The sequence below is a fragment of the Vipera berus genome, assembly GCF_964194415.1.
Source record: "Vipera berus genome assembly, chromosome: 8".
NCBI lineage: Eukaryota > Metazoa > Chordata > Lepidosauria > Squamata > Viperidae > Vipera > Vipera berus.
In genome coordinates this window covers 6,851,046-6,878,459 of record NC_138211.1, presented here as the reverse complement: position 1 = coordinate 6,878,459, position 27,414 = coordinate 6,851,046, and the positions used below count along the sequence as shown (strand labels likewise).

The following is a 27,414-nucleotide window of genomic DNA, read 5'->3' as shown; positions in this document are numbered from 1 at the left end:
GGTGGGCAAGGGAGAATCACACCAGTCAGCTAAACTCGGGCAATCCGGCCGAGCTCCGGCGCTGCCTCTTTAAATCGCGGGCGATTTAATCGGTGCCGAAGCTGCAGCGCGGAACTCCGCGAGCTTCAAGTGGCTGCGGGCAGACCCAATAAGAGCTTTCAGCACCTCCCCTTGGAAACCAAGAAGAAAGTCTGATTACAAACCTTTGGCTCCGTCGGGGGTTGGTGGTGGGGGGGGGAGAGAATTGGCACATGACAGCTCTGTATATAAAGCCTTAACGATCCCAGCGCCTTTTGGAGAAGCCAGGTGCTGGGCGCTGGGGGGAAAGGCCCGGAGGCGGCGGAGGAGGAGGAGAAGGAGAAGGAGAAGGAGAAGAAGGAGGCGAAGATGCCTCTTTAAAAGCCGAAGAAGGAACCGGAGGGCGGAACGGGCGCAGCTCGGGGCTCCGGAGCCGCCCGGGGGAGTCTGCCTTCCGCCGGGCGGATGCGCAAGTGACCTCGGCGCCCAGGCGAGCCAGCTTCCCCCTCCGGGCCAGGCGAGCCATGCCGCCTCTCTTGCGGGGCTCCTGCTGGCTGTGCCTGCTGGCTCTGCTGCCCGGCCTGGGCGCGCCGATGCCGTCGGAGATCGTGACTCCCATCCGCCTGGACCCGGATCTCAACGGGCGGCAGTACTTCCAGCGGGGGGCCGAGGAGCCCCCCCAGCCAGGGGCCATCTTCCAGATCACCGCCTTCCAGGAGGATTTCTACCTGAACCTGAGCCCGGATGCCCAGTTCCTGGCGCCCGCCTTCGCCACCCGCCACCTGGGCGCCCCGCGGAGGGCTGAGCACGGGGACTTGCGCCGCTGCTTCTACTCCGGCGACGTCAACTCGGATCGGGACTCCTTCGCCGCCCTGAGCCTCTGCGGAGGGCTGACCGGCGCCTTCGGCTACGGCGGGGCCGAGTATCTCATCAGCCCGGTCCGCAACGCCAGCAGCAGCCAGGCTGGACGGCCGCTGCGCAACAGCCAAGGAGCGCACCTGTTGCAGCGGCGGAGCGCGCCCCGCCACGCCGCGGCCACCTCTCGCTGCGGGGTGGATTCCGCCTCCCACCCGGCCCTGGCGCAAGCCCTGGAGAAGTACAAGGGCTCCGGGCCCGGCGGCGGCGGGGCCAGGCCGGGCCAGAACGAGACGGCGGGCCGGGGGCTGCCCGCGTCGGCCAGGAAAAGCGGCCGCGCCAAGCGCTTCGTCTCCATCCCCAGGTACGTGGAGACGCTGGTGGTGGCCGACGAGTCCATGGTCAAGTTCCACGGCGATGACCTCCAGCACTATCTGCTGACCCTGATGGCCACGGCCGCCCGGCTCTACCGGCACCCCAGCATCCAGAACCCCATCAATCTGGCGGTGGTCAAGTTCCTGGTCATCGGGCAGGACGACAAGGGGCCCAAAGTGACGAACAACGCGGCGCTGACCTTGCGCAACTTCTGCGTCTGGCAGAAGAAGTGGAACAAGGGCAGCGACAAGCACCCCGAGTATTGGGACACCGCCATCCTCTTCACCAAACAGGTGGGAGGAGAGGAGTGGGGGGTTCTCGAGCGGGGCCGGAGGGACGGGACGGCCGGGGAAAGGCGGTTCCGCTCCCTTGCGCTCTCCGGTGCTTTGGAGTGGGGCTCCCGAGCCCTCGCCAGTTTGGCGGCCACCTTGTCTTCCCTTCTGGCTGCTTCTGCTCGTCTCCTCCCTCGAGGGCTGCGTGGCTTTGCAGGCGGGACGGGACGGGACGGGACGGGGGGGGGGGGGAAGAGAGAACTGTCGCAGCCCTCGCCGCCTCCAGAAGCACTGAGCTCCCCCGTGTCTTCGCAGCGGGACCAGACGGGGAGGAGGCGCTGTAAGAATCCAGATGTGGTGCAGATGATGGACACTTTTGCAGGGATGGTGGTGATGGAATCCTCCTTGCTCCCTTGCCTGGCTTTCTTTCCAGCCTTTTCTTAGGCAGCAAACTCGATCCCTCCAGAAGCAAGGCACAGTAGGCTGGTAGCTTCCAAATAAACAGGGAGTGGGGGTTGAGGGTGGGTCTACGTCCTGTCGAAGACCCCTTGAAACATGTGCCCATTAGGGAGTGAGAGCCTCACCTGCTACTGTCACGTGTAAAGCTTGCCTGCTTGATAGGGGGCAGATGGTACAAATTGCTTGTATGGACACACTTGTAAAGGGAGGCCAGGTAAGTCAGCCTGGTTGACTTCATGGAAATATCCATCTCTCATTTCCTTGTTAGCAGCATGGAAGAGGTTTTGGCCTTCGCTTTCATCTCAGATATTAACTTCTCAGTCGAATGTATATTTCTCAGTCTTCCGTGTGGTCTCCCATCCCGCAGCTCACTGGATCTGGCTGGACCGTCTGCAGGGGAAAGTCAGCTGGGTGCTGTCACTTAAGTGGGATGGGCTTTATGGGCCAATGACACTTGGAACAGGGGTGTCCAACCTTGGCAACTTTAAGACTGTGGATTTCACTTTCCCAGCTTCTGGGGAATTCTGGGAGTTGAAGTCCACAAGTCTTAAAGTTGCCAAGGTTGGACACTCTTGCTCTAGAATGTCTTGCTTTGCTGTGGGAGGGCAACAAGTGACTTATGGATAGTTCCTGGGAAGATCATTTCAGGGCAGCTCACCTCCTGCAAAGCTCAGGTTTGTGATTCTCTGCAGCCATCGGCTGTCAATCTAACATGCTTGAAATTCCTTCTGAACCTAGTTTTGGAGTGGAACATTTTTGGCATAGTTTGTAATGAGACCAATAAACAGGCCGTGGGAAAAAGGCAGAATTGGAAGAAGCCGCCTTGTTGACCAAGAGCCATACCAATTGCTAAGGGCATGTCAGAATCTTCCCTTCTTTCTTCCCATTGTTAGATGTCCAGTCTGGTGGCTCCATGGATGAAGCAGAGTTGCCTACCATCTCGTGGTCTGTAGAGTTCCATCTGTGAAGGCAATAGATGGCTTCACTTATAGGGGAGACAAACAAAGGGGGTGGGGAGGGCAGACCTTGTGAAATGTACACAAGATGTAATCGGTGTGGACTGGAAGACTTTCTTGATGCTTCCTGTAGCTCTACTTCTTCTGCTCTTGACTTAGAACAAGTGTAGGCAGCCTTGTGCTTCAACTACAACTTCCACAGTTTGTTGCCTAACAAGGGTTAAAGTTTAAAACATCTGAAGGACTCCAGGTTGCTGATTACCCCAAACTCTAAGGTCATCCTCTGATCAGATAACAAATTTAGGACAAAACTTTTCTTTGGAATAGAATGACTCAGTGGGTTTTCTTGTTACAAAGTTTAAGAATTTAGGATGGAGAGCTAGGGTTTTCTCTAGATCTTCTCACAGAACTTCTCTATGGCCAGAAGCAGTTAAGTCCTTCAAAGTACTGTTGAGTAGTTTTCCTAAACTTGGAGCTGTATAGTTAGGTGGTTACAGCCTTGCTCAATCAGCTCCCCAAGAATGACACAAGATGGTACGGAGCCATAGTGGGTGATCTCAAGTCTTCTCCTTATCCAGAGAGGAATGACAAAAAGCCAGTTTAATAGCCGGCTCTTCATTCTGCTGGCTGGCATCATTGGCTCTGCTTTTAGTGGAGCTGTCTCCAGTTCACCATTTGTTCCCTGGAGGTCTCATTTTTCATGGGAAGATTTATTTACTGTTGGTGTAAACAACTCTGTTTATCTAATTGCCTGACTCTTTGTCCTTCAAGGGAAATCCTGTGATTTGTTCTTAATTAGAGAAGGATTTGCTACTCTATTCCTTGCAGTGTGGTTTCTTTTCCTCTCATTTGAGGCTCAGGGGATATCCTTCACAAACCCATGGACAGTGTGAGTGTCATTCAGTCGCACCATACTTTAGAAACATCACAGTCCTCACAGCTTCCTCCTACTATATCCTGAAATCAGACGTTGGACTTCTTCATTTTTTTAAAAAAATGCCTCTCGGGTGTCACCCTTCACTTCTTTTGTGTGGATGCTGACAACTTGAGTATATCTTATGAATGGTCGGTGTGATAGATTCTTGACCAATAGGAAAGCAAGTTCTCAGTTTGTTGTGAGTCCATATCAATCACCAGCAATTTTTGGGGGGGGGTTTGACAGAGTCAGCCTATTGCCCCCAACAATCTGGGTCCTCATTTTACTGATCTGGGAAGGATGGAAGGCTATGTCAACCTGGAGCCACCCAGGGTCAAACTGCTTGCTGTGGGCAGAGCTTGTTTGCATTCTAACTACTGGGATTTAAGCAGGTAATGGGCTTCATGTTTCATTGAGGACTTTCTTGGTATGCTCAGGTTGAACGTTTGTGGTTCCTATCATTCCAATACATGGCAACAGACCCAGTTATATTTGTGGGAGATGTTTCCACACCTCTGATCTGGATTTCTCATTTTATATGACAGAAGCTTTAACCAAAAGTCTAGTATTTCCATTCTCTTCACCACCTTATTTTTCCAGGTTTCATTTCATCAGTAGTGGGGTTTTTTTGTATGTCGGTACACCTTTCCTTGACAGGCAATCCTTAGATTAGCTGGGCTGTGTAATTCTCTTAGTGTTGCCATCATGGAAATGATGGAAGTTAATTGTCCAACCTAACCTGTTCAGTATGGCTGGTGACTACCACTAATTAATTCAATAGGGCTTTGTTTGGGGTCCAACATGGGAGAATTATCTTCCTTACAGCTTTGCAAGTTCGGGCTCAAAGACACTACTTTCCTTTTCAGAAAAGGAATGGAATATAACAGAATAAGAGAGTTGGAAGGGACCTTGGAGGTCTTCTAGTCCAACCCCCTGGTCAAACAGAAGACCCTATATCATTTCAGACAAGTGGTTGTCCAATCTCTTCTTTAACACCCCCCCCCCCCCATGTTGGAGCACTCACAACTTCTGAAAGCAAGTTGTTCCACTGGTTAATTGTTCTAACTGTCAGGAAATTCTCCTTAGTTCTAGGTTGCTTCTCTCCTTGACTAGTTTCCATCCGTTGCTTCTTGTCCTGCCTTCAGATGCTTTGGAGAATAGCTTGACTCCCTCTTCTTTGGGGCAACCCTTGATATATTGGAACACTGCTACTGTGTCACCCCTACTCCTTTTCATTAAACTAGACCCAACCTATTCCTGCAACCATTCTTCATATGTTTTAGCCTCCAGGCTCCTAATCATTTTGGTGCTGTTCTCTGCACTCTTTCTAGAGTCTCAACATCTTTTTTATATCACGGTGTAGAACATCATAAAACTGAGGATGATTGTGTCTGAGCTGCCAGCCCAACTTAGTTGACTACATGTAGACGTGATATAGGTCAGGATTTCATTAGCGGGAGAGATCCAGCTTGATTAATACAGCCATGATGGAAGTCACATCTACACATGGAGTTTGCTTAAGCTTAAGCCAGGGCAAAGCAGACTAAACTTCGATCCAATGGAGACCGTCTTTAGCTTTCTTCTGCTTATTCTGCTTACCTAAAACAGGTTGGTTCTCTTTTAGTCCATGGGGAAAGGGAATGATCAGGCAAAGGAGATGCCCCCCCCCCACATAGAGTAGACGTGGGTCAGATGTGGATACTCAGTGTTTCTTGCTGACTTTTCAATGGGAAGCTAGGACCTTTTGCTTTTTATTGTATATAAAAGGTAAAGGTTCCCCCGCACATGCGTGCTAGTCGTTTCCGTCTCTAGGGGCCGGTGCTCATCTCCGTTTCAAAGCCGAAGAGCCAGCGCTTGTCCGAGGACGTCTCTGTGGTCATGTGGCCAGCATGACTAGACACCAAAGGCGCACGGAACACTGTTACCTTCCCACCGTAGTGGTCCCTATTTTTCTACTTGCATTTTTACGTGCTTTCGAACTGCTAGGTTGGCAGGAGCTGGGACGAGTAACAGGTGCTCACTCTGCTACGTGGCACTCGGGATTCAACCCACCAAACTGCCGACCTTCTGATCGACAAGCTCAGCGTCCTAACCCACTGAGCCAGCGCGTATATAGTTTTTATTAAAACTTTGAAACAAGAAGAGAAACCAATAGAAAGCAAGGAAGAACAAGGGGAAAGACAGGAATCAAAGAGAAAGGAAAAAAGTGCAAGAAAAAGTAAACCAAGTGGAAGAAAAATAGAAAAGGAAGAAAATACAGCCTTCCAATAGTCTTCACGTAACTTACAAGTACAGATATACTTTGACCCCCTCTCCCTAAAGTTGCACCGTATTGCTCTTCTTTCCCTAATCGGTCCTGTCTAATCATCAACATCCTAACTCGAAAGAGAAGGTTAACGTTTCCCCCCCACCCCCGAGTCTGATAAGGCCATTATTAAGACCGACACTCTGCCTTCCATGGGGTTCTTTCATTAAAACCCACCACGCACATTTTTGGAGGGGCTCAATTGCTTTGCCAAAGTTCAACGGCGTCTTTGTTTATTTAGCCCTCCATTTAGTTAAACTTTTACCTCCCACAATCTGCCCGCCACAAGACCCTTTGTGGTTTGCCAGCATAAGAAGAATTCGGATTGCCTACTAATGAAAAAAAGGGGCACTCTCTTCCCCCAATAAAAACACAGATAAAAGATAAAAACAGCCGAACAGCAGTAGAAATGCATGGTGACATCGATAAATCACAGATGCTCTTAGATAACTTGGTTCTTAATGATCTCCCGAAGCCGAAAAAGATGGGTGTCATGTGCCGTTCCAGTTGAACCCTGTCTGGTTTCAATGGACTTTAGGGGTGGGAGAAAGGAGGGGGTGGGGGAGCAGCTGATGGCCTGTAGGCTGCATGAGCTAAACAAAAGGGGGTGAGGGGAAGGTCATTAAGAAACAACCACACCATTGTTCCTTGGAGTGGCAGGAGTTGCCAATTAATGTAACTGGCCTTAGTGTTTTGGTGTATGATGGTGCTGAATGGAAGACGTGAGGCTAAGACATATTTGCACTCTTTTCCCCCCTTCTCCACGTAAAATGAAATCCAGCACATTTGGGCTGGTCTCCCTCTGCCCATCAGATGCTGGAACTTCACATGATGTACATTATAAACTCAGCGGGTGAGTCCTTTGTTTCAGCCAACTGAGTCCTTGAAGATTCCCCATCAATTCCAAGAGAGAGCAGAATGCTTCCCACTGGTTGTATCATGACACTTTGCAAACGAAGAAGAGAACGTGGCAACCAGAATACAACTGGTTAAGGAGTTCTTTGCAGAAAAGGAAGGTGATTGTGCTTGAGTCGTAGAAATCGGATCGACGGTTTCCTGCTTTCTGTAACAGCAACAAAGAAAGGAAAAATAATGTTTTGGTATAGATAATGCAAAGGTGTCTCATTTTTTTCTCCCTGACTTCTCATTCTGTAGAATTTAAACCAGAGAAATCATACCTTCTTGGGGTTCTTTTTCCCCCCATAAGAAGTTCCAGAATAAATACGTTTGGGAACTCAGTAAATGGATCTCCAAATAAGTTTGGAGATATCTAGACGTTGTGATGAGTGGATGGAGAATTGACCTTTAACTCAGCTTGGGTGAGATGACTTGGTTCTCACTAATTGTGGTGGAGACGTAGGCTCAAGTGTGAGACTGTTCTTCAGGATGGAAGGAGGGAGGTGTGATGTGAGGGAATGTCATGGACCTAATCAGACAGAAGACAAGAATAGCATCCTCCCTTGAAAGCTAATTATGGAAAGGAAGTTATTGCATGCAAGAATTTTGGGTCATCTCAGTCTCCTATCCAACTGTACCTGGAAACTAAAATGATCCAACTCAGCAATGAGTTGACACTTGCACAATATACTATGTGTCTGTAGCAATTAAGTTGGGAAACATCCATCAACTGAAGGCTCACTATCTCTAAGGCTTTGCATGGCACCCCAAAACTTCCTGTTTTGGGTAGGAAGCAGTTGGGGATTGGATGAAGGAGTTGGCAAGTGTTTGCGAGCCTGATTGTGATGGTTTTACTCTTTAAATCTCAATTCCAAATACACAGAGAGACAAAGTTTTGAGCCTCATCCACTTATGGCTAGCTCTAGGGGCCATACAAGGAATACTGCCAAGCTTCATGGACCAGCTTAAGCCCCTCTCCCCGGCTTAAGTATATTTTGTGAACACTGTCACTGTGCAATGTTAATTGGGTAGCGTTGCACGCTTATCAGTGGATTAGAAAGATTTCCTCCTTGGCATACTAGGAGAAGTGGTTGGGGTGACAGCATTGTGTGTGGGGAGGATGAATTCCTCCACATCCATGACATCTCCAAAGGCTTCTGAGATCCTTCTCAGAAAGTAATTTGACTCCCACCAATGGAAACCTTTTTTTTTCCTACTGCCAATTTCAGGGAGGTAACTAAGTTCTGTCAGCATCAAGCTAGGATGGAGAAGACAGAAAGAACATCTCCTTCAGTTTGTTGCAGACCAGATGCAAAAAATTTCCGCTTTTTTATGGTGCTTGCTTTAAATTGTGAAGCTCCCAGACTTCACAGCAAGCCACCAAATTAACACAAGATATGCTTCAACTCCAGCAGCTGAGGAGATCCTGTGTTTCTCTGCAGTGAAGTTTAAAAACCTCTTGCCACTCAAAAAGAGTGAGTGGGTACTTCATGCCATGGTGGTGTATCCACTTTCTGCTGAAGATACGGGTGAAGATAGGATCACAACTGAGACCAGAATTTCCATTGTTAAGTAAGGTGGGCATTAAGTGAGTCGCACCCAATGTTACAATTGTATTGGCCATGATTGTTAAGCAAATCATTGCAGTTGTTAAGTGGATCAGATGTCATTAGGCAAATCCAGCTTCCCCTATTGACTTTGCTTGTTGGAAGCAGGCTGAGAAAGTGGTGATTACGTGACCCCAAGATGTTGCCATGGCAAGTTGGTCATGGCAAATTGGCTGTGGTGAGTTGGCTGTAGCGAGTTGACCATGGTAGTTGACTGTGACAAGTTGGCTCTGGCGAGTTGGCTCTGGCGAGTTGACTCTGGCGAGTTGGCTGTGGTGAGTTGGTTGTGGTGGGTCGGCTGTGGTGAGTTGAGTTGACTGTGGCAAGTTGGCTGTGGCGAGTTGACCATGGCAAATTGTCATAGACCTAATAAATCACTTTTCTCTGTGCTTTTGTAACTTTGAATGGTTGCTAAATGAATGAGTGTAAGTTGACTGCCTGTACTTCTCTCTCTCTCTCTCCTCTCCCTCTTTCTTCTTTGTCCCAGTCTTATTTAAAGACATTGCTGACATAATTTCTATTCTCTACTATGTCAAAAGCAGTTTGAAGATGGTCCACTTTTTTTTCTTCCTCTTCTACTAGCTAGCAGTGTCTCAGTCCCCGGAGAAATCAGCGTCTCCTCACCTTTACTCCATGATGAAGGGAACCGCAACAACCAATTGCTTCCATTCCCTTCCTCCCATGGTCTTACTTCATGTTGGGTGGATTTGTCTTGCATGCAAAAAAGAGAGAGAGAGAGAGAAAAAGAAAAGAGAAAAGAGAAGCTTGAGCTGAGCCAGGGGAACAACTACACTTTTTCCTTCGAAAGGGCCTGTTAAGATGGATGAAATCAAGAAATGAGCAGGTAAAGTGAGGCAGGAATTCCTCCAATCTGAGAAAGCCACAAGCTCTAACAGAGCTTTAATAATGCAAAGAAAACATTAGCTTTACTGCAGTTTCAAGTACATTGCAGAGAGTCAGTGATTAACTGGCTTACCTCTTGAGCGCTGCCAAGTTGGAGAAAACCACAAATCTGGAGTTAGTTTCAAACTGGCACAGAGTTCTTGAGGAAAATGCCCTAAATTACAAATCTGCAGCTTATATGTTTAATTTGCTTAAGTCATATCTCTTGATAGTCGTACTCTAAAGTACCAATAGAGGAGAAGATTTGTAGCTCAGGGTTAAACTGTGGGCTCCTTTCTTGCAGATATTTCATGACCCAACTAGGTAACATCATCAGTACGAGTGAGTGTGAGCTTTGCTCCCAGTTTATATAAATATATAAGCATTGAACAAAGCCCAATCCTTTCTAGCACTGATGATGTTACCTAGTTGGGTCATGAAACGTCTGCAAGAAAACAATCAAGCTTCTGAGGTCAGTAAAAGAAGGACCCAGATTGTTGGGGGGCAATATGCTGATTCTTCAAACTGCTTAGAGAGGGCTGTAAAGCACTGTGAAGCGGTATATAAGTCTAACTGCTATTGCTATTTACTCATGCCTCAAATCCTATTGTGAGGGCATTGGATCAACAAAGACATCTGCCTTTCTTGAACTCTTCCATCTGTAGTCTCTTGATACCATAACATTTATTTTCCTGCCAAAAAATGTTATATAAACCCAGAGCTCTCATTTCATTAGAGAGAGAGAGAGAGAGAGAGAGAGAGAGAGAGAGAGAGAGAGAGAGAGAGAGAGAGAGAGAGAGAGAGAGAGAGAGAGAGAGAGAGAGAGAGAAGAGAAGAGAAGAGAAGTTAATTGATAGACAGTTTGGAGTTGCGGACAAGTTGGGGATCGTGCTTGATTGCTTGTTTTTATTTTGGTTTTTGGATAAGCTTCTTCTCCAGACAGCAAATACACGGTCAAGATACGGATAATTGCTACGGAATGGTTTGTCCTCTATTGCTGCTCACCTTCTCCCTACATTTCAGCATAGAAATGAAGAGCTAGAGTTCAATTGTGAAGCACATACATTGTGTACAAGAAGGCAGAAGTGCTACTCTTGGGATGGCCAGTTCAGATTGGAATATTGTTTTGCTTGAAAGCTGGAAGAGCCAGTGAGTGTGGACCACCAGTAACTTTCCTGTTAAAGGGTGAGTTTCCTGGAACTGGCTCTGAAGTCAGCTAATAGAGTTGAGAGCAAGCAGTGGTTGATGGGGACCTGTTCCCCCCTTTGTGTTCACCCATCTCCCCATTTCTGACTCTGTCGTGCAGTTTTATTCATTTATCTCCCCCGATAGTGTTTAGGCTGCTTACCAGATTCTAGGCTGCTTACTATACAGATAGTCCTTGATTCACGACCACAATGGAGCCCGAGATTTAAGTTGCCAAGTGAGACATTTGTTAAGTGAGTTTAGCTTCATTTTATGAGCTCTTTTGCCACAGTCGTCACTGTAGTGATTAAGTTAGTGACACGGTCGTTAAGTGGATCTGGCTTCCCCATCTGACTTTGCTTGTCAGATGGTCGCAAAAGGGAACCACATAACCCCGGGACACTGCAAGCGTCATAAGTACAAATCAGGTGCCAAGCATCTGAATATTGATCACGTGACCGTGGGATGGTATAATGGTTGTAAGTGTGAATAACAGTCACAACTCACTTCCTTCACTGCTGTTGTAACTTTGATTGGTCACTAAATGAATTGTTGGATGTCAAGGACTACCTGTACTAAAAGCATTAGAAGGGCAGAACAACACAGAACCTATACATAACTTGCTTGAAAGTCAATCCAGATTAATGTTCATCTTTTGAAGAGACAAGGTGGCCCTTGGTTGCTCGATCCCAAGCAATCTAGGCTGCCTACGTCAGGTCAAACTCCTCCTCCTCCTCCTCCTCCTCCTCCTCCTCCTCCTCCTCCTCTTCTTCTTCTTCTTCTTCTTCTTCTTCTTCTTCTTCTTCTTCTTCTTCTTCTTCTTCTTCTTCTTCTTCTTCTTCTTCTTCTTCTTCTTCTTCTTCTTCTTCTTCTTCTTCTTCTTCTTCTTCTTCTTCTTCTTCTTCTTCTTCTTCTTCTTCTTCTTGTTTGGAGAACAATTCCTACAACTATTTAACACCGGGGCAAGCTACCTGGCAGGGTTTTTCTACTATTGCGTGACTTGCTGACTTAAAATTGTTCATTACCTCTCACCTTTTTCATTTACTGCTCCTCTTAATAGCATATCTCCCTAAAAAAGAAACAATGGTTAACTTTTAAGTACCCTTTTAATGGAGTACCTTGGAAGCCTCCAGAGATCCAGTGAGAAGGTTTGGTGCAGTCAGATCAAGGCAATGTGGGAGTCAACGTTGGCCTCGAGAACCTCTGAGAGAAGATGGGACTCTTTATGGTTCTTAATATCCCCTTGAACCCAGGCCTAAGGAATGTGTGTTAAGAGCTGTTTGTTCATTTTAGCCCAGCACTGAGAGAAAGTGGGTCAGTATGTCAGTGCAGGTGTTTGGCAAAGAGCCAAGACCTACTTTCAGCTAGTGAGGAAACTTTTTTTTTTAAAAAAAGAAAGACAATGAGTAAGTAAAGCAAACAAATGGCATTGGCTAACTTCCACAGAACAGCTCTCCCCCCCAGAGGACTTATAGCTCAAGCGTTCTGACTTTCTGGAACCAAAGGACCTCAAAACTATGCTTCCTCTGAGTAAAACATATGGACTATTTAAGAGCAGTTTCATATTACATCATGACTGGCACAGTTCTGGATGGGTATCTCTCCTGTTGTCTTCTAAAGGAACTGAGATTTCAACCCCGGGGGTCTTGAGAGACCTTGAAATACTGACAGTCCTCAACTTACAATCATTCACTTAGCGAGGGTTTGAAGTTACAACAGCAATGAAAAAAGTGACTTATGACCGGTCTTCACATGACCGTTGCAACATCCCTACAATGATGCGATTAAAATTCAGGCAGGTGGCATGTATTTACAGTGGTTGTCGTGGGTCCCAGGCCATGTGATCACTTTTTGCGACCTTCCGACAAGCCAAGTCAGTTGTCACTTAACAATTGTGGCAAAAAAAAAGATCATAAAATGGGTCAAAACTCACTTAACAACTGTCTGGCTTAGCAACTGAAATGTTGGCCTCCATTGTGGTGGTAGGTCAAGGGCTTATTATAATTTAGATTGCTCTGAATGCAGGCAAATGCAGATTGGAAAAATGTCGCTTATGGATCCTGGAAAAAATATCCCACATAGATTTTGTGAATATGAAGAGCTGCCTATAGATCAGTCAAAGGACCTGTCTAATTTAGCAAATACTTTGGCCACCTAATGAGAAGGAAGGACTCACTGGAGAAGAGCCTAATGCTGGGAAAGATTGAGGGCAAGAGAAGAAGGGGACGACGGAGAATGAGGTGGCTGGATGGAGTCACTGAAGCTGTAGGTGTGAGCTTAAATGGACTCCAGAAGATGGTAGAGGACAGGAAGGCCTGGAGGAACATTGTCCATAGGGTCGCGATGGGTCGGACATGACTTCGCAGCTAACAACAACAACAATTTAGCATGCTGTACACGATTATGTCCAGGCAAATGTCTTTGTGAACTTCCTATTCTCTGATTTGAAGTCAAATAGCCCAAGGCTGGGCTTCATCTACTCCTTGGCTTTTGCTCAAAAATCTTTTCACAATACAAAACAAAAACACTTTACATCTGGATTTTCCATCCCCAAACAACTTTCCCCCCCCCATGGGGATACCTCTACAGGCTACTCTTGAGCAAATTAGGGGGGTCACGTAGGGAATAACCTCTTATCTCCACAAATACTCTGCTTAGTCTAGACAAGAAAACGATGCCTTCTGAACATTTTTAACGTGTTCAGCTTGACTAGGGAGACACGATAGTCTCCGGGAACGAACAACTTAAGTGCTCATGAAAAGTATTTGAAAATGCATCTTCTGAAATCCCAGGCACTGTTTATGTAATATCTGCGAGAGAATCTACAAATTTTATTCTTGCTCAGGAAGCGGAGAGAATAGAGGGATGAGTGAGATCATGAAATGCCATTAAATGTACTATCTTACAATGGTCTGCCCTTTATGCTCGGTGATGTTCTACATCTGTTACTAGCACAATGCGAGGACAAGGGCAAGGTAACATATTTAATGGAGGCCTTTTTTTGGCATCTCACCTAGTTCCCCTGAGCTTAGAGGTATCAGCTTCCTTTGAACTTTCTTTCACCTAAAACGTATGTCCTCCATTTTTAATCTAAGGGGGGAAAAACCCCTGAAACTATCCACCCCAAAAACTATTAAAGCTAGGGAGGAAGGCCGGCAAAGAAGTAAAGCCAGGATGCTAATGGCTGTATCTTGTGTCAAGTGACATGTCTGAGGTGGGAATTTCTTCCCCATCTCCTCAAAACCACGAGCGTCTCGATTTTTTTTTATTAAAAACTGTGTTCAAACCACATCTAAAAGGGCCAAGAGACGGATGGGATGGGGATGAGATTTTTTTTTAAATTTTTTTTATTGGTTTTCTAATGTTACGATTACATATTTGAAAAGCAACGTGGCGGCTGAGTTACTATAATTCAATTCCATGCAAATATCATTGGTACAAATCTCAAACTAATACAGTAAATATTTCCTCTCTTTTCCCCCGTATTATGCACCGTCTCGTATTTAAATTAACACAGTTTTTATTCTAACCATCAAATAAAAGCAATTTTCTTACATTTTATCAATAGTTTTTAAGAGATTTAAGAGATTTTCTACCCGGTCAGCCACTTCCAGTGGTGAGAGCCCCCCTCTGCCCCCTCCCCCCCCAGGTCCTGTTGTGTTGCACTCTCGTAGGGATTATATCCTTGCATTTTCCAAGTCCATCTCATTGCATAAGGAAATATTGGATGTTATGTATGAAGTTTGGTTGCTTCCTTGTCTTGATGCCCTGAGAACCTGATGGTAATGGATGACTTTAAGCATCTTTTCATAAGCCACCTCTGGCCAACAAATGTTACTTCCAGCAGGACTTTTGCTTGGGACATCTGCCGTGGGACAACTGCGGCACCAATGGCCACATAATTCAGTCTCTGCTAGCATTCGTCTTAGAATGTTTCTTGGCTCAGAAATAACAGACCAAAATGCAGACATTAGGAATGCTACATAACATATGGTGGATATTAGTGGAGGGGTTTTCTTGCAGTTTTAAGTGGGATCCTGACCTGGATATGAGCTGTGGGTTTTATCATCAAGGCCAATACTATCTACTTTGATTGACAGATCTCATCCAGGGAATTGGGTTGAAGGAGAGCATTGCCAGTATTTACTGTACATTTCAACTGAGACATTGGAACTTAACTTTAGGATTTTCTTTTTGCAAATTGCTGGGTGATGTTTTCTCTCTCTCTTAAAACTCAGGACTATATATTCATATGCACATAATTAGAACAACCTTTATACTGGGTGGCTTTATAGCAGCTCCTGCACAATTGGAACCATATACCAGCTGCAGTCACTGCTTATCAGAATGTTTTTGCAATGTTCCCTTTCCGGTAGCTAATTTTATGCCATTCCATTCATTCTGTCTAAGGAGCACTCCAAATTAGCAGCAAGAGCTTAAGGAACATGAAATTTTGCAGTCTTATATCCCAGCAATAGGCCACATTTTATGGCCTGTTTTTTTTTCCTTTTTAAAATGGTTTGGTCTGGTGGCAAGGGTCATAAAGGCAGAGTAGCGATGTAGTAATGACTCTGTGGACAAAGGTGAACATCGTTGGACCGTTAATTCTCTCTTCCTATTGCTGGGTGGTGATTCAGGGCGTAAAACTGATTGCTTTGTTGAAGCTAAAAAGTAGGTGGCAAAAGTTTAGCTTAGTATGGTACAACTGTCCTTTAAAGATGATCCTTATCTCCTGTTAGTGATCTGGACCCCAGAACAGAGCTGGAGATTCTGAGATAATTGCATTGCATGTTATGCCGTACACCATTATGAAACACCATTTCTTTGTGGCATCTTGTGGTAGAAAAGATGTTGAGACTCTAGAAAGAGCGCAGAGAAGAGCAACAAAGATGAATAGGGGACTGGAGGCTATAACATATAAGGAACGGAATTGCTGGAATTGGGTAGTTTAATGAAGAGAAGGACGAGGGGGGAGATGATAGCAGCCTTCCAATATCTCTCAGGGGCTGTCCCAAAGAAGAGGGAGTCAAGCTATTCCCCAAAGTGCCTGAAGGCAGGACAAGAAGCAACAGATGGAAACTAACCAAAGAGAGAAGCAACCTAGAACTAAGGAGAAACTTCCTGACAGTTAGAACAATTAACCAGTGGAACAACTTTCTTCCAGAAGTCGTGGGTGCTCCAACACTGGAAGTTTTTAAAGAGAGGCTGGACAGCCATTTGTCTGAAATGGTATAGGCTTTCCTGCCTGAGCAGGGGGTTGGACTAGATGACCTCCAAGGTCCCTTCCAACATCATCATCATCACCATCATCATCATCATCATCATTATTATTATTATTATTATTATTATTATTATTATTATTATTATTATTATTATTATTATTATTATTATTATTATTATTATCATCTACTGGGCTTGGGAAGGTTGTCAAGCTCAAACCTTTCCTTAGAACGTTGATGTTTAAGGCACACTATAAAGGTCCGATTGCAGGGCCTAATAATCTTCTATGATTGCTTTATGAATTTTAAATGTTTCAAAACTTGTCCCAGGGCCTGTGGGTCAGGAGGCTGGATGACTCACCGAGAGAGCTCTTTTAATTATTTTGTTTAGGTTTATCCTTGAGGATATTGTTGGTTGCAATCCTTTACAACACCCACTGATGACATAAATGAATGAATGAGTCTGTTGGAGTCAGGGTAAATAAAGAAACAGTTTACATTGTGAACTTTGAGCCCTTTGTCATCTAGCTGTAATGTAGAATACACAATAGCATACGTTCTTTTCTTTTTTCTTTTTTTTTAAACACACAACTCTTGGTCTATCCCAAACTGGGAACTTTCAATCCTGTTCAACTGATTCCTTTTTTTCCGGATGTTGGCTTAAAACTCAAAGACTCTCTCCATCTGATTTCCCCACGCGAGAAGCGATACGGCTAGCTTCCTGTTAAGGATAAGTAGTTGCCTTGGAGAAGATGTTTTTTGGCTTCTCGGCCAGGTTAGCTTCCTCTTTTTAATTTTATTATTTTTTCCCCCAAAACTGAATGCCAGATCATCTGCTCAGTTGATTTATATCCACCACAAAGGATTGTGCTGGCTAGAAGATGTGTCTTTTGTAAAAAAAAAAATGATGTAAGCCTGTCTCCATTTCTCTGTTGATGGCATTTTTGAGATGACCATTGAGAAGAGGAAGGAAGCAAAGCTGCATGGAGCAATTCTGGCTACATTTTTAAGACATAATTCCGCTGGGGGTTGATTTATTCGCCTGTTGCAGGAAACGTGAAAAAGGTCTCTTAGTCAGCGGGATGTCAATCGTGAACCTATTTTGGCAGAACCTTTAGCTGATTGATGATGTTAATGCTACATGTAGACAATTCCTTTACAAAATCTGTCCAGTTTTCTCCAAGTTTTCTTCTTCCTGCTTTTTTTTCTCATTCTCAGGGTGCTTTAATATTTCTTTCAGATTTTTTTTTTTGTAACGATGTGTCCAAATTTACTTTATGGCTGCAAACTGATGATGCCTTCCCTTGGGACTGAATTGAAGTATGGACAACTGGGAAGATGGAAGATTTTTGGAACAGTACCAAAAAAATAACTGGTCTCAAGCATCTCGCTTAGCTGCCTAAGGTCATTTTCAGGATTCCTAGGCCGATAAATATTTCACCAAAATACTCTTCCCCTTTGAGAAAAAAAATAATAAAAAAGAAAGCATTTTTTGCTCATTATACTGAGAATGATCAGAAATAGCACTTAAGAAATCTTTAGCACACAACCCTTGTGCTATTCCACTTTGACTTTTGTGGATCAGTTTTATCTTGCATGGTTTGGTGATGATCACACCATGTCTAGACCTTTCTGCTGATTGTTTTACAGACATCCTGACTATGCAATCTTAATTCTTTTCACAATTATGGACATTATGGCCATTTCTCCCTGTGTCTCCTGTAGTCCAAGTCTAGTCTCTGTAGATTTCTTTGCTAGATATCTTTGGAGATTCTTGGTCATCCAGGTCATGGTTGTCCCAAAGGTGCTTTTTCAGGAGGCAACTGGACATTCTTGTTTTTCTTTGAAGACATTTCACTTCTCAACCAAGAAGCTTCTTCGGCTCTGATTAGATGGTGGGGAATAGAAGGCTTGTCTTCAACAGTGAAGGGACACAGGGCAGGAAACATCCTGCAACCAAGAAAGCTCCACACACATTTGCACTACTCAGGTGACCCTGAGGACACAGTTAAACCTCCAAGTGGCCTCAACAACTCTCTAAAAGAATGCAAATAACTAGCAGTCTGCAAGGAATATAAACCCTTCCATTCCCCACTACCTAGTCAGAGCTGAAGAAGCTTCTTGGATGAGAAGCAAAATGTCTTCAGAGAAAAACAAGAAAGTCCAGTTACCTCCTGAAAAAGCACCTTTGGGACTTCTTTGCTAGATTGCTGAGATTGATAGAGATTAAATATTGTCAGCCTTTCAAGGGAGTCAAGTTCAAGAAACAGGAAGGGGCTAGGAATCGTGGCATCTATTTTAGGCAGGTTCTTGTAACATGATTTGTAAGTCTATCAAAGCTTCTCTCTAGTGCAACCTATATCTAACTCAATCAAGGTGGAGTTGTTTTGAGTTTCTTTTTTCCCCATTTTCTAATTTCCCAAGGCCTAGAAGTATCTTTTCTTCCCAACATGTGTCTCAAGTCTTGCAGGATACAGCCTGGAGCTATTCCTTGTTGCTTTTGAACAAGAGGGTATGGAAGCAATTTGCAATAAGAACATAACAATGCTGTCTTTGCTCCAGATTGTGAATTGACCTCTTTGGGACATGATGTCAATCCTGGATCCCAGCAGCAGTAAGAATGGGATGTGGCAAGCTTCCCCTATGTTCTGCCTGGTGCTGGGTAAGGGGGTGGTTGGCTTAATCTGTTCCAGCGATGCCTTTCGTGGCATGAAGCTTTCGTATCTAGAACATGTAAAAAAAAATGTAGCTCATCTTCAGGTTTCCAGCTGGGGAAATGATCTTTGTTCCCCTTGAATGATCTTAGCTGAATTATTGGCATCACACTCAAGGAACACCAAAGAGCATCATTCTCAATGAGAGCCAAAAGTTTGACCCACATGGCCTTGTTAATTGGTGGAAGAATGGTCTTCAGCAAGAGATGCTTTTTGAGCATTGAAAGTTAACTTGCCTTATTTCTTTTTTCTGGTATGGTGAAATTTTTGTCCCTTGCTTAATTCTTTAACTATGTTCTCAGTTTCTTCTCATGACTTCATACTGCATAGCTCATGACTTTTCTCCTAGTATTCTTTACTAGAAAAGGTTTCCCTCCCACCCACCCCTTGTCAGTTTGTCAAGCCTGCCAGAAACCCATATTTATGAGCATTTTTTCACAGGTCCACCTAATCCCAACATTAATAGGTTGCCATTTAGTGTGCTTCATCCATAGCATTACTAGATCTAGATCTGAGATGTTTTAAGAGCAGCTGTAAAGCATGAATGTTGCCCTAAGGAGCCTTGGTGGCACAGTGGTTAGAATGCAGTATTGCAGGCAAACTCTGCCCACAGCCTGGAGTTTGATCATGATGGGGCTCAAGGTTAACTCAGCCACCCTTCCAAGGTCAGTAAAATGAGAACCCAGATTGTTGGGGGCAATACACTGACTCTGTAAACCGCCCAGAGAGGGCTGTAAAACACTATGGAGTGGTATATAATCTAAGTGCTACTGCTATAAGCAAGGAGATATATCAGTGTGTTGCCAACTTGATGCCCTCTGGATAGTGTTGGCATTACAACTCCTAGAATTCTTAGCTAGTTTAGTCTTTGGCTGAGGGTCAGGCAACCTTGATGCAAATGGGTTCAAAACAAACCTGGGTTTGTGTCTGGATAATGGATGAAATTATTTTTGATCGCATTCACATTTGAGCATTGGCTCTAAAAGCACTCTTGTTGACAATGATGCTATCCATTCAATCATGTCCATTCCTGGGGATTCTAAGGACCATCTCTCTACATTTTCCTACTTTGCACAGCTTCTTTCAGTTGTTCTATGTTTTGGCTGGCATCAGCTTTGACAGAATCTAGCCACTGTGATTTTGACAGCCTCATTTTCTTTACCACTGATCATTCCAAGCACAACTGCCTTTTCTAATTGATTGCATGACATGGCTGAAGGTGGATTTTTTTTTATTTTTGCCTTCCAGCAATATGCCTGTTTTTATATGCTCCAGTTGACACAGCTAAATTAATGACATATCTGTCTGTACCATTATTCTCCCTTCTTAGAACTAATATATCTTCTTTCAGGAATTGCTGCAGCTACAATGAGCCACCATCACTTTACACAGGCATACCTCCCTAGAGAGTAAGCTGTTTGAGGTACTGGATATATTCCTGAGTCTCTTGGAAAGAAAGATAACTTGTTGTGAAAAGAAAAATCACTTCTCGTGAAATGATACTACTGCTTTATAATACCTTGTTAAGACCACCCTTGGAATACAGCATCCAGTTTTGGTCACCACAATATAAAAAAGAAGTTGAGATTCTGGAAAGAGTGCAGAGAATAAGTGACAAAGATGATTAGGGGGCTGCAGGCTAAAACATTGCTGGAATTGGGTATATCTAGTAAAGAGAAAAGAAGGACTAGGGCAGGGGTCAGCAACCTGAAACAGTGAAAGAGCCACTCGGAACCGGTTCCCTCACAAAAGGAAAAACTGGGAGCCGCAAAAAATGTGTGCCCATGCACGTACATGTGCGCATGCGCAGAACAGGGTTTGAAGAGTGGAGCCAAGGCGAGATATGCACCTACCCTGCATACTTGAATTGATTGGTTGAACTTTTTTAGTCCCACTTTTTTTTTAGACTGCACATGGCAGAGGACTGGGAGCCGCAGGAGATGGCTAAAAGAGCCGCATGTGGCTCCGGAGCCGCGGGTTGCAGACCTGTGGACTAGGGGGTGACATGATAGCAGTGTTCCAATACTTGAAGGGCTGCCACTAAGAGGAATGGGTCAACCTATTCTTCAAAGCACCTGAAGTCAGAACAATGGATGGAAACTAATCTAGGAGAGAAGCAACCTAGAACTAAGGAGGAATTTCCTGACAGGGAAACAATCAACCAGTGGAACAGCATCCAGAAGGTGTGGTTGCTCCATCACTGGAGATTTTTAAGAAGGGACTGGACAACCATTTGTCTAAAATGGTATAAGGTCTCTGGCTTGAGCAGGGGGTTGGACTGGAATAGAATAGAATAGAATAGAATAGAATAGAATAGAATAGAATAGAATAGAATAGAATAGAATAGAATAGAATAGAATAGAATGATGCAAGGGACCTTGGAGTTCTTTTAGTCCAACCCTCTGTTCAAGTGGGAGATCCTATCAAGTGGCTAGAAATCCTCCAAGATCCCTTCCAACTTCGTTATTCTGTTATAAAGAACAAACAGGGCATCCCAAGCAGACTGGGACAACGTAGCTTGGCAATGATAGTTTATTTCCTGGCATGACCTCTCAATTCATCTATCTTAGTTCTGAATTCTGGCTTCAGCCCCTCAGCACTCATCTCTGGTTCTTGGTCATTGGCTGGTTCTTTGACACCTGTCTATGACTAAGCTCTAATAATTCTAAACAAGACTTGGCTTATCCAGTAGATCTCAGCTGGATTTGGCTTGTGGATGGTTCAGCTCAAGTACAAATATTCAAAATATGAGGGTGATCACATGACCATCTCACAGATAGTAAATCCACCCTTAAAAGCAACAAGAAGGAAGAAGGAACAGGGAAATAAGAAATAGAATGTGCTATAACCAGCCTCCCATGGAAGATATGAAGAACATTAGGTAATTAGTCTGAACTTAGCCGTATTGTTTGGTGAACAGAAGAAATGGCCCACATTTTGAGTACCAAGCAGAAAGCTTTCATCTCCCTTTCTACTCAGACTTTCAAATATGGGATGATGGTGACTTCCAGCTTCCTCTTATCACCTGGAACTCTGTGCTGACAAATATCTAGAAGTCAGCCATGGTTAATTGCACTTCTTCAGCGTAGACGTTCAGTAATTTGGTGCTTCTAAAGCTGAGCATAATCTGATCAGTTGGAAGTATCCCACAGCTCAACGAATCAAACCCTTGTTCAGTTTAGATATCCAGAATAAAAGTTTCTCTGTGACTTTCAGCCAACTACTTGAAGACCTCTAACAAAGGACTGTCTACCTATTTGCAGATGGGCTTCTCGTATTGATTGTAAGTTTCTCCTGGAGGCTTATTGTCTGAAAGCTGAGAAGATCACTGTGAATGAGCAAAGAAACAAACCTATTTTAAATTAAGTTCCATTGCATTTAGCCAGCTTTATTCATATATAGGTGTCTATAGGATTGAATCCGGAGATGTTCTTCATTATTATTCCTGTTATCGACTGCTTTGTAAATGAGTAAAATAGATAGAACTGCTTTAAAAGTCTGCCTTTGAAGCTGAAATCAATCCAAGCAAATGATATGTGGGAAGCATTGTGTATACATAACATTTTAAATTATGAAAAATGAACTGTTGAGATTAAAGGATAGTTTCTTGTTCCTGGCAGGATTTGTGTGGTGCTACCACTTGTGACACCCTGGGAATGGCGGATGTCGGCACCATGTGTGATCCCAAACGCAGTTGCTCCGTCATTGAGGATGATGGTCTTCCTTCTGCTTTTACTACAGCTCATGAGCTAGGTAAGGAACGGCTTCAAAAAAGGATAGAAAGATGAGAGAGAAGACTTAGAAGAACATCTAAAGCTGGTTGGGTGATTTTTGGCCAATCACCAGGAGCCTGTGATTTCTTAGTCCCACCTTAGGCATGAATGACGGCTGGGTAACTTTGGGCTAATCGTTTAGGAAACTGTATATATTCTAATCCACTTTAAGTCTGAAAGCTGGCTGGGTGACTTTGGGATAATCATTCTTTCTCAGTCCAACCTTCCTTAGAGCATTGTTATTGTGTGGAAAATAGGAGGAGGAAGGAGTATTAGGTATGTCCATCATCTTGCGTTATTTATAAAAAGAATAAATACTAAGAAAAAAAAGAGAAACTCTTGAAGATTCTGAAGACTAAAAAAATATATTCCTGTATGGATTCTTCTTGTGGTCCTCCTACCTTTTCTTTCCGAGATACTGTCAAGCTATGAAGATTGCTTGCCCTAGGACAGCCATGCCGCTTCTAGCTTGCCAACACTTCCGAGGGGGGGAGGGGAATGTATGGAATGCACAGGTGATTTCTATCCACTGGGAACCAAGGTTGCAGAAGAGAAGTTATGGCAAGCGTTTAGAGGCGCCATATTGGTGGAGCTGGTTTTTCATTCATTAGTGCCGGTATGTTGTGCTCAATAAAATTTTGCATTAGAGATCATGATGTCTCAGGTGTGCTTACTTCGTTGGGATCATCAGCCGGCACTTTGACAGATACCAATCCTGTAACCCAATTCTAAATGTGGCATTTCTATGTTCTATGACTTTTGTGGTGGTGGTCATCTATAGTTAGAAAAGGAAGAAATGGGAGATTAGGAACTGTGAAAGCACAGATCTCCAGAAGATGGTTCCAAGTCAGCTAGTTTAGCCTCTTAAATCCAGCAGCATCCAATCATTTACAGCTTGTTCTTTGCATCTGCCCGGTTTTGCATGCTCTCCTTCCGATGTTTGGCAAGCCATTCTTGGCCAGCAGTTTCAATCCCTCAGCCAGTGACTTTGGAAGTGGTCACTTAACCAAGGCCACAGCTGAGAGGCAGAGCCCACACTGTAATGTGGTTGACACCTGCCAAAGAGATTTTGCCAAGGAAACGGAGGGAGAGGAATGTGGCTTAATTCCATTTTTAACAGAAGAATTCTCTCTCTAATTAGAGAAAGAAGCTTGACGTTTAAAATAAATCCCAGTACTGGATTCAGGAAGTCTTGATAATAGCAAAAGTTTAAGAATAGTTTTGTGGGAAACTCAGCCTTGTAAATGAATGTGTATATATGTTTGCGGAGGAAAAAGAGAGCAACAAGGCTGCAATTTTATTCCCTGTGCAACGACAAGGCTCGGTTGGAACTGCTGGAGAACAGCTGTTCGAAAGAGAAGGAATCCCAAGCGGAGGGCTCCTCGTTGCTGGCTCTTCTGTTCCCAGGCTTTAGAGATCCTGAAATAATGTGTAATTGCTGGGATGCGTTAGATACACACCTCGATCCAGAGCGCCAGAGTGTCTCCTGAATTGACAACCAAATGGCTTGGTTCTCATTTAGAAAGCAGGAGGAGGATTTGGGGTTTAGAGGAGCAAAATATTCCGATTCAAAATAGCTCCTAAAATTAGAAATGGTTTCACTGCAAATTAGATTCCTCTGGCTGGGATAGGCTAGCTCATGGCAAGGCCCTTTGCTGCCTTTTGATGGTTCCCTTCAGGTTTGGTGTTCCATGCTGGATTAAATTCAGCTGCATTGTCTTGTATCTCTTCACATAGTCAACTGTCACAGTGAGTTGACAGGTATCATGTAATGACTGAATAAAGCCAACCAAAAATTGTGAAGACATTTTTGATTATCCTCTGCCTAAAGCAGGGGTGTCCAACCGTGGCACTTTGGACCAATCACAGGAAACTGTGAGTTCTAGTCCCACCTTAAGCATGAAAGACAGCTGGATGACTTTGGGCCAATCACAGGAGACTGTGAGTTCTAGTCCCACCTTAGGAATGAAAGATGGGTGACTTTGAGCCAATCACAGGAGACTGTGAGTTCTAGTCCCACCTTAAGCATGAAAGACAGCTGGATGACTTTGGGCCAATCATCAGGAGACTGTGAGTTCTAGTCCCACCTTAAGCATGAAAGACAGCTGGATGACTGGGCCAATCACAGGAGACTGTGAGTTCTAGTCCCACCTTAGGAATGAAAGATGGGTGACTTTGGGCCAATCATCAGGAGACTGTGAGTTCTAGTCCCACCTTAGGCATGAAAGACAGCTGGATGACTTTGGGCCAATCACAGGAGACTGTGAGTTCTAGTCTCACTTTAGGAATGAAACCAGGTTGGGTGAATTTGGTTCAGTCACTCTCTTTTAGCCCATATTGTCAGGCTTAGAAAACAAGCCAATTGGTCAATTCCCATCATTTCCAATCCCAAATGGATCAACTCTCAGTTGATCTGAAAAAAGGAGACCCCGCACTTGCAGAAAAACACAAGAAGAAAAATAAAATAAGGATGCCAAAGGCAACTGGTCAGCCCAGTGAGAAGCAGAATACTGGGTGAGATAGTTTACCAGTTAATCTAGCAGGAAGGCATTTAATATTCTGAAATTACATTAAACAAATAGAGTTAATTTATTTCTGACCTAGTTTAACTAGATGTTCTTCCACTAGTCCCAGTATGTCTCTGATCAGCTTTCAGATGTTCCACCCAGGGTAGTTATGAGCTTGAATAAGGAATTCTCTTTTTCTCTTCTCCTCCCTCGTTTCTCATTTTTTCCCCCTCAAGTCTTTCGAAACGACAAGTATCTGCACACATAGTAAATGGTGTGAGTCTTGGCAAAGAAAACTGCTGGCTTGCAGGTCTTGCTGGCAGCAATTGCACTCTGCATCTGTTGTAAATTTATTGGCCTTTGAGGGACAACCTGATTAGAACATGAGAAGGAAGATGTTTGTGGATCTAGGAAAGGGAATGTAGAGTACAACAGTTTTGCTGCAGGCCCTTGCAAAGCTATGTGCAACAGAGGTCACTTCTTTCATGGATTAAGGAAGAAAAAGCAAAGAGGAGGTGGAGGACACAAATTAAACCTTTGTAAAACCTCCAGACCATGCCAAGTCCAACAGCTTTGGCATCGTGTCCCTACTGTTGCCTGGACAGCAGGAAAGAGATTTGATGACTCCTTCCAATAGGTTAAATCTGGCCAGTTGTTCATATTAAAAATTGGTTTAATCAATAACCAAATTAACCATGATTATGAACACAAAGCAAGGTTCTTGAATTAGAAGGACTCAAGCTCACTGTTTACCACCTCCTGTTTTACATAAAGAAAGGTTTCAGTAAGAGGAAACAGTATGTTGGAAGGAGAAACTAACAGATACTTCTATTCATTACTAATTCCATCCCTCGGGAAGTACCAGAATGCTGGCTGCAATTTTCAAACCATAACTCTCTTTCTAGGACATGTGTTCAACATGCCCCATGACAACGTGAAGGCTTGTGAAGAAGTCTTTGGTAAACTGAAGACTAACCATATGATGTCCCCCACTCTCATCCAAATTGATCGTGTTAACCCATGGTCACCTTGTAGCACGGCCATCATCACTGACTTCCTGGACAGCGGACATGGTGAGAAGGGGACAGGAGGTAGATCCATGAAAGAGAGATGGGGGCTACAGATTAGGGATGCTTGTCTAGAAACGGGCTGGAAGACACCTTTGTCACCAAAATTTAGGTGGACAAGTCAGAAGGGTAGTGGCGAAATGATGTCCTTAAGAGAAAGGGAAGTGGTTCAATCAAAGTATTTGCTCCAGAAGCCAACTTTTCTCACTTGGTGAATGCTTACACTTTGGAATAGTAAATTCTTGTGGTTCGTCACTGCTGATTTTTGCATGTAAGTTATAATGATCTGAGCTGGTGGTCCTTCTTGGTGGCAATGAATCTCAGCCAAAGTAATTGTGACAAAGGATATCCTGTGCAGTTCACCTTTCTATAGTGTGCTGACTCCATAAACGTGGTATTTCAAGGCAAATCTTGGAATTTACTTTTTTGCTGGAGCATCCAGCAAAACTCAGTTAAACAAACAGAATTTCTCTGTGGGATTCTGCATATCCTAAAGCCGAGACCCACAAAAACATGAGCAATCTCTGTAGTCATGATATGATCTAGATATTATCCTTTCTTTATCAGTAATGGATCTGTTGGAGTCCATTACTTTTCAAATTGGGTTCATCTCCTGTACTAAGCTAGGTTTTATTGTAACAATGATTCATTGAATAAGCTACAATGGAGCTTTACAGAGCCATAAACTATGGATTATAGAATAGAAGACACTGTTAAGTCAAAACTAGGCAAACCTCCTTAAGACTTATTTGACTTCGACTCGATATTGTGATGCAAACACAATATTAGACCGTGACTTTATTAAAGCCAGGTTTGGAATTACTAAAGAATTTCCCTTTAATTTGGAAATTCATTTTGCTGATGAATGTCACTGAAATATTATGATTTTTCTATTAATTTAAAGAGAGAGAGAGAAAAAAAAAGAAACAAACCTTTTTGGAGAAAGGAAAGCAAAACCTTTCACCATTTTTTGTTAGCGTCTCAAGTAGGTTTTGCACATTCTTAATGTTTGCTCTTATGCTATCAAGATGTTTATTTGAATCTGCTCTTAGGAGTATATAAAAACTGAGCCCTTAGAGAAGGTAAACCTGGAGGGTGTTGGAGATTCTTAAAACCAGCTGTCTAGAAAAATAGAATAATCACCCGATCACGCTCTTTTTGGCACACTCCTCTACTTTTACTAAACAATTTACACTTGGAAAGCTGTAAATCATTAGAAATGCTAAGGCTGAATCTAACTTGGAATACCCATTTTAGAAGGATCTGGAATTATAGGGCAGCAGGTCAACTGTACTCATCCTTGTTTGAAACTTTTTTTTAAAAAAAATGTGATTTATATCAGATTTCTGTGCCAACCTCCAACCTAAATATCCAAATCAGTTCACAGTTTAAAAATGTAAATCCTGA

At 43.8% G+C, this 27,414-nt stretch overlaps 1 protein-coding gene across 1 annotated transcript in view; it reads left to right on the top strand.

Moving 5' to 3' along the window:
* Window positions 1-542: 542 nt before the first annotated feature.
* ADAMTS15 (ADAM metallopeptidase with thrombospondin type 1 motif 15) overlaps window positions 543-27,414 on the top strand; it is a gene marked incomplete at both ends in the record, with an annotated part of 32,332 nt that continues 5,460 nt past the window's right edge. The window contains 3 exons of the mRNA XM_081333622.1: window positions 543-1,541; window positions 22,281-22,413; window positions 25,846-26,013. Of these exons, the coding sequence (XP_081189748.1) occupies window positions 543-1,541; window positions 22,281-22,413; window positions 25,846-26,013 (1,300 nt within the window). The remainder of the gene's footprint in view (window positions 1,542-22,280; window positions 22,414-25,845; window positions 26,014-27,414) is intronic.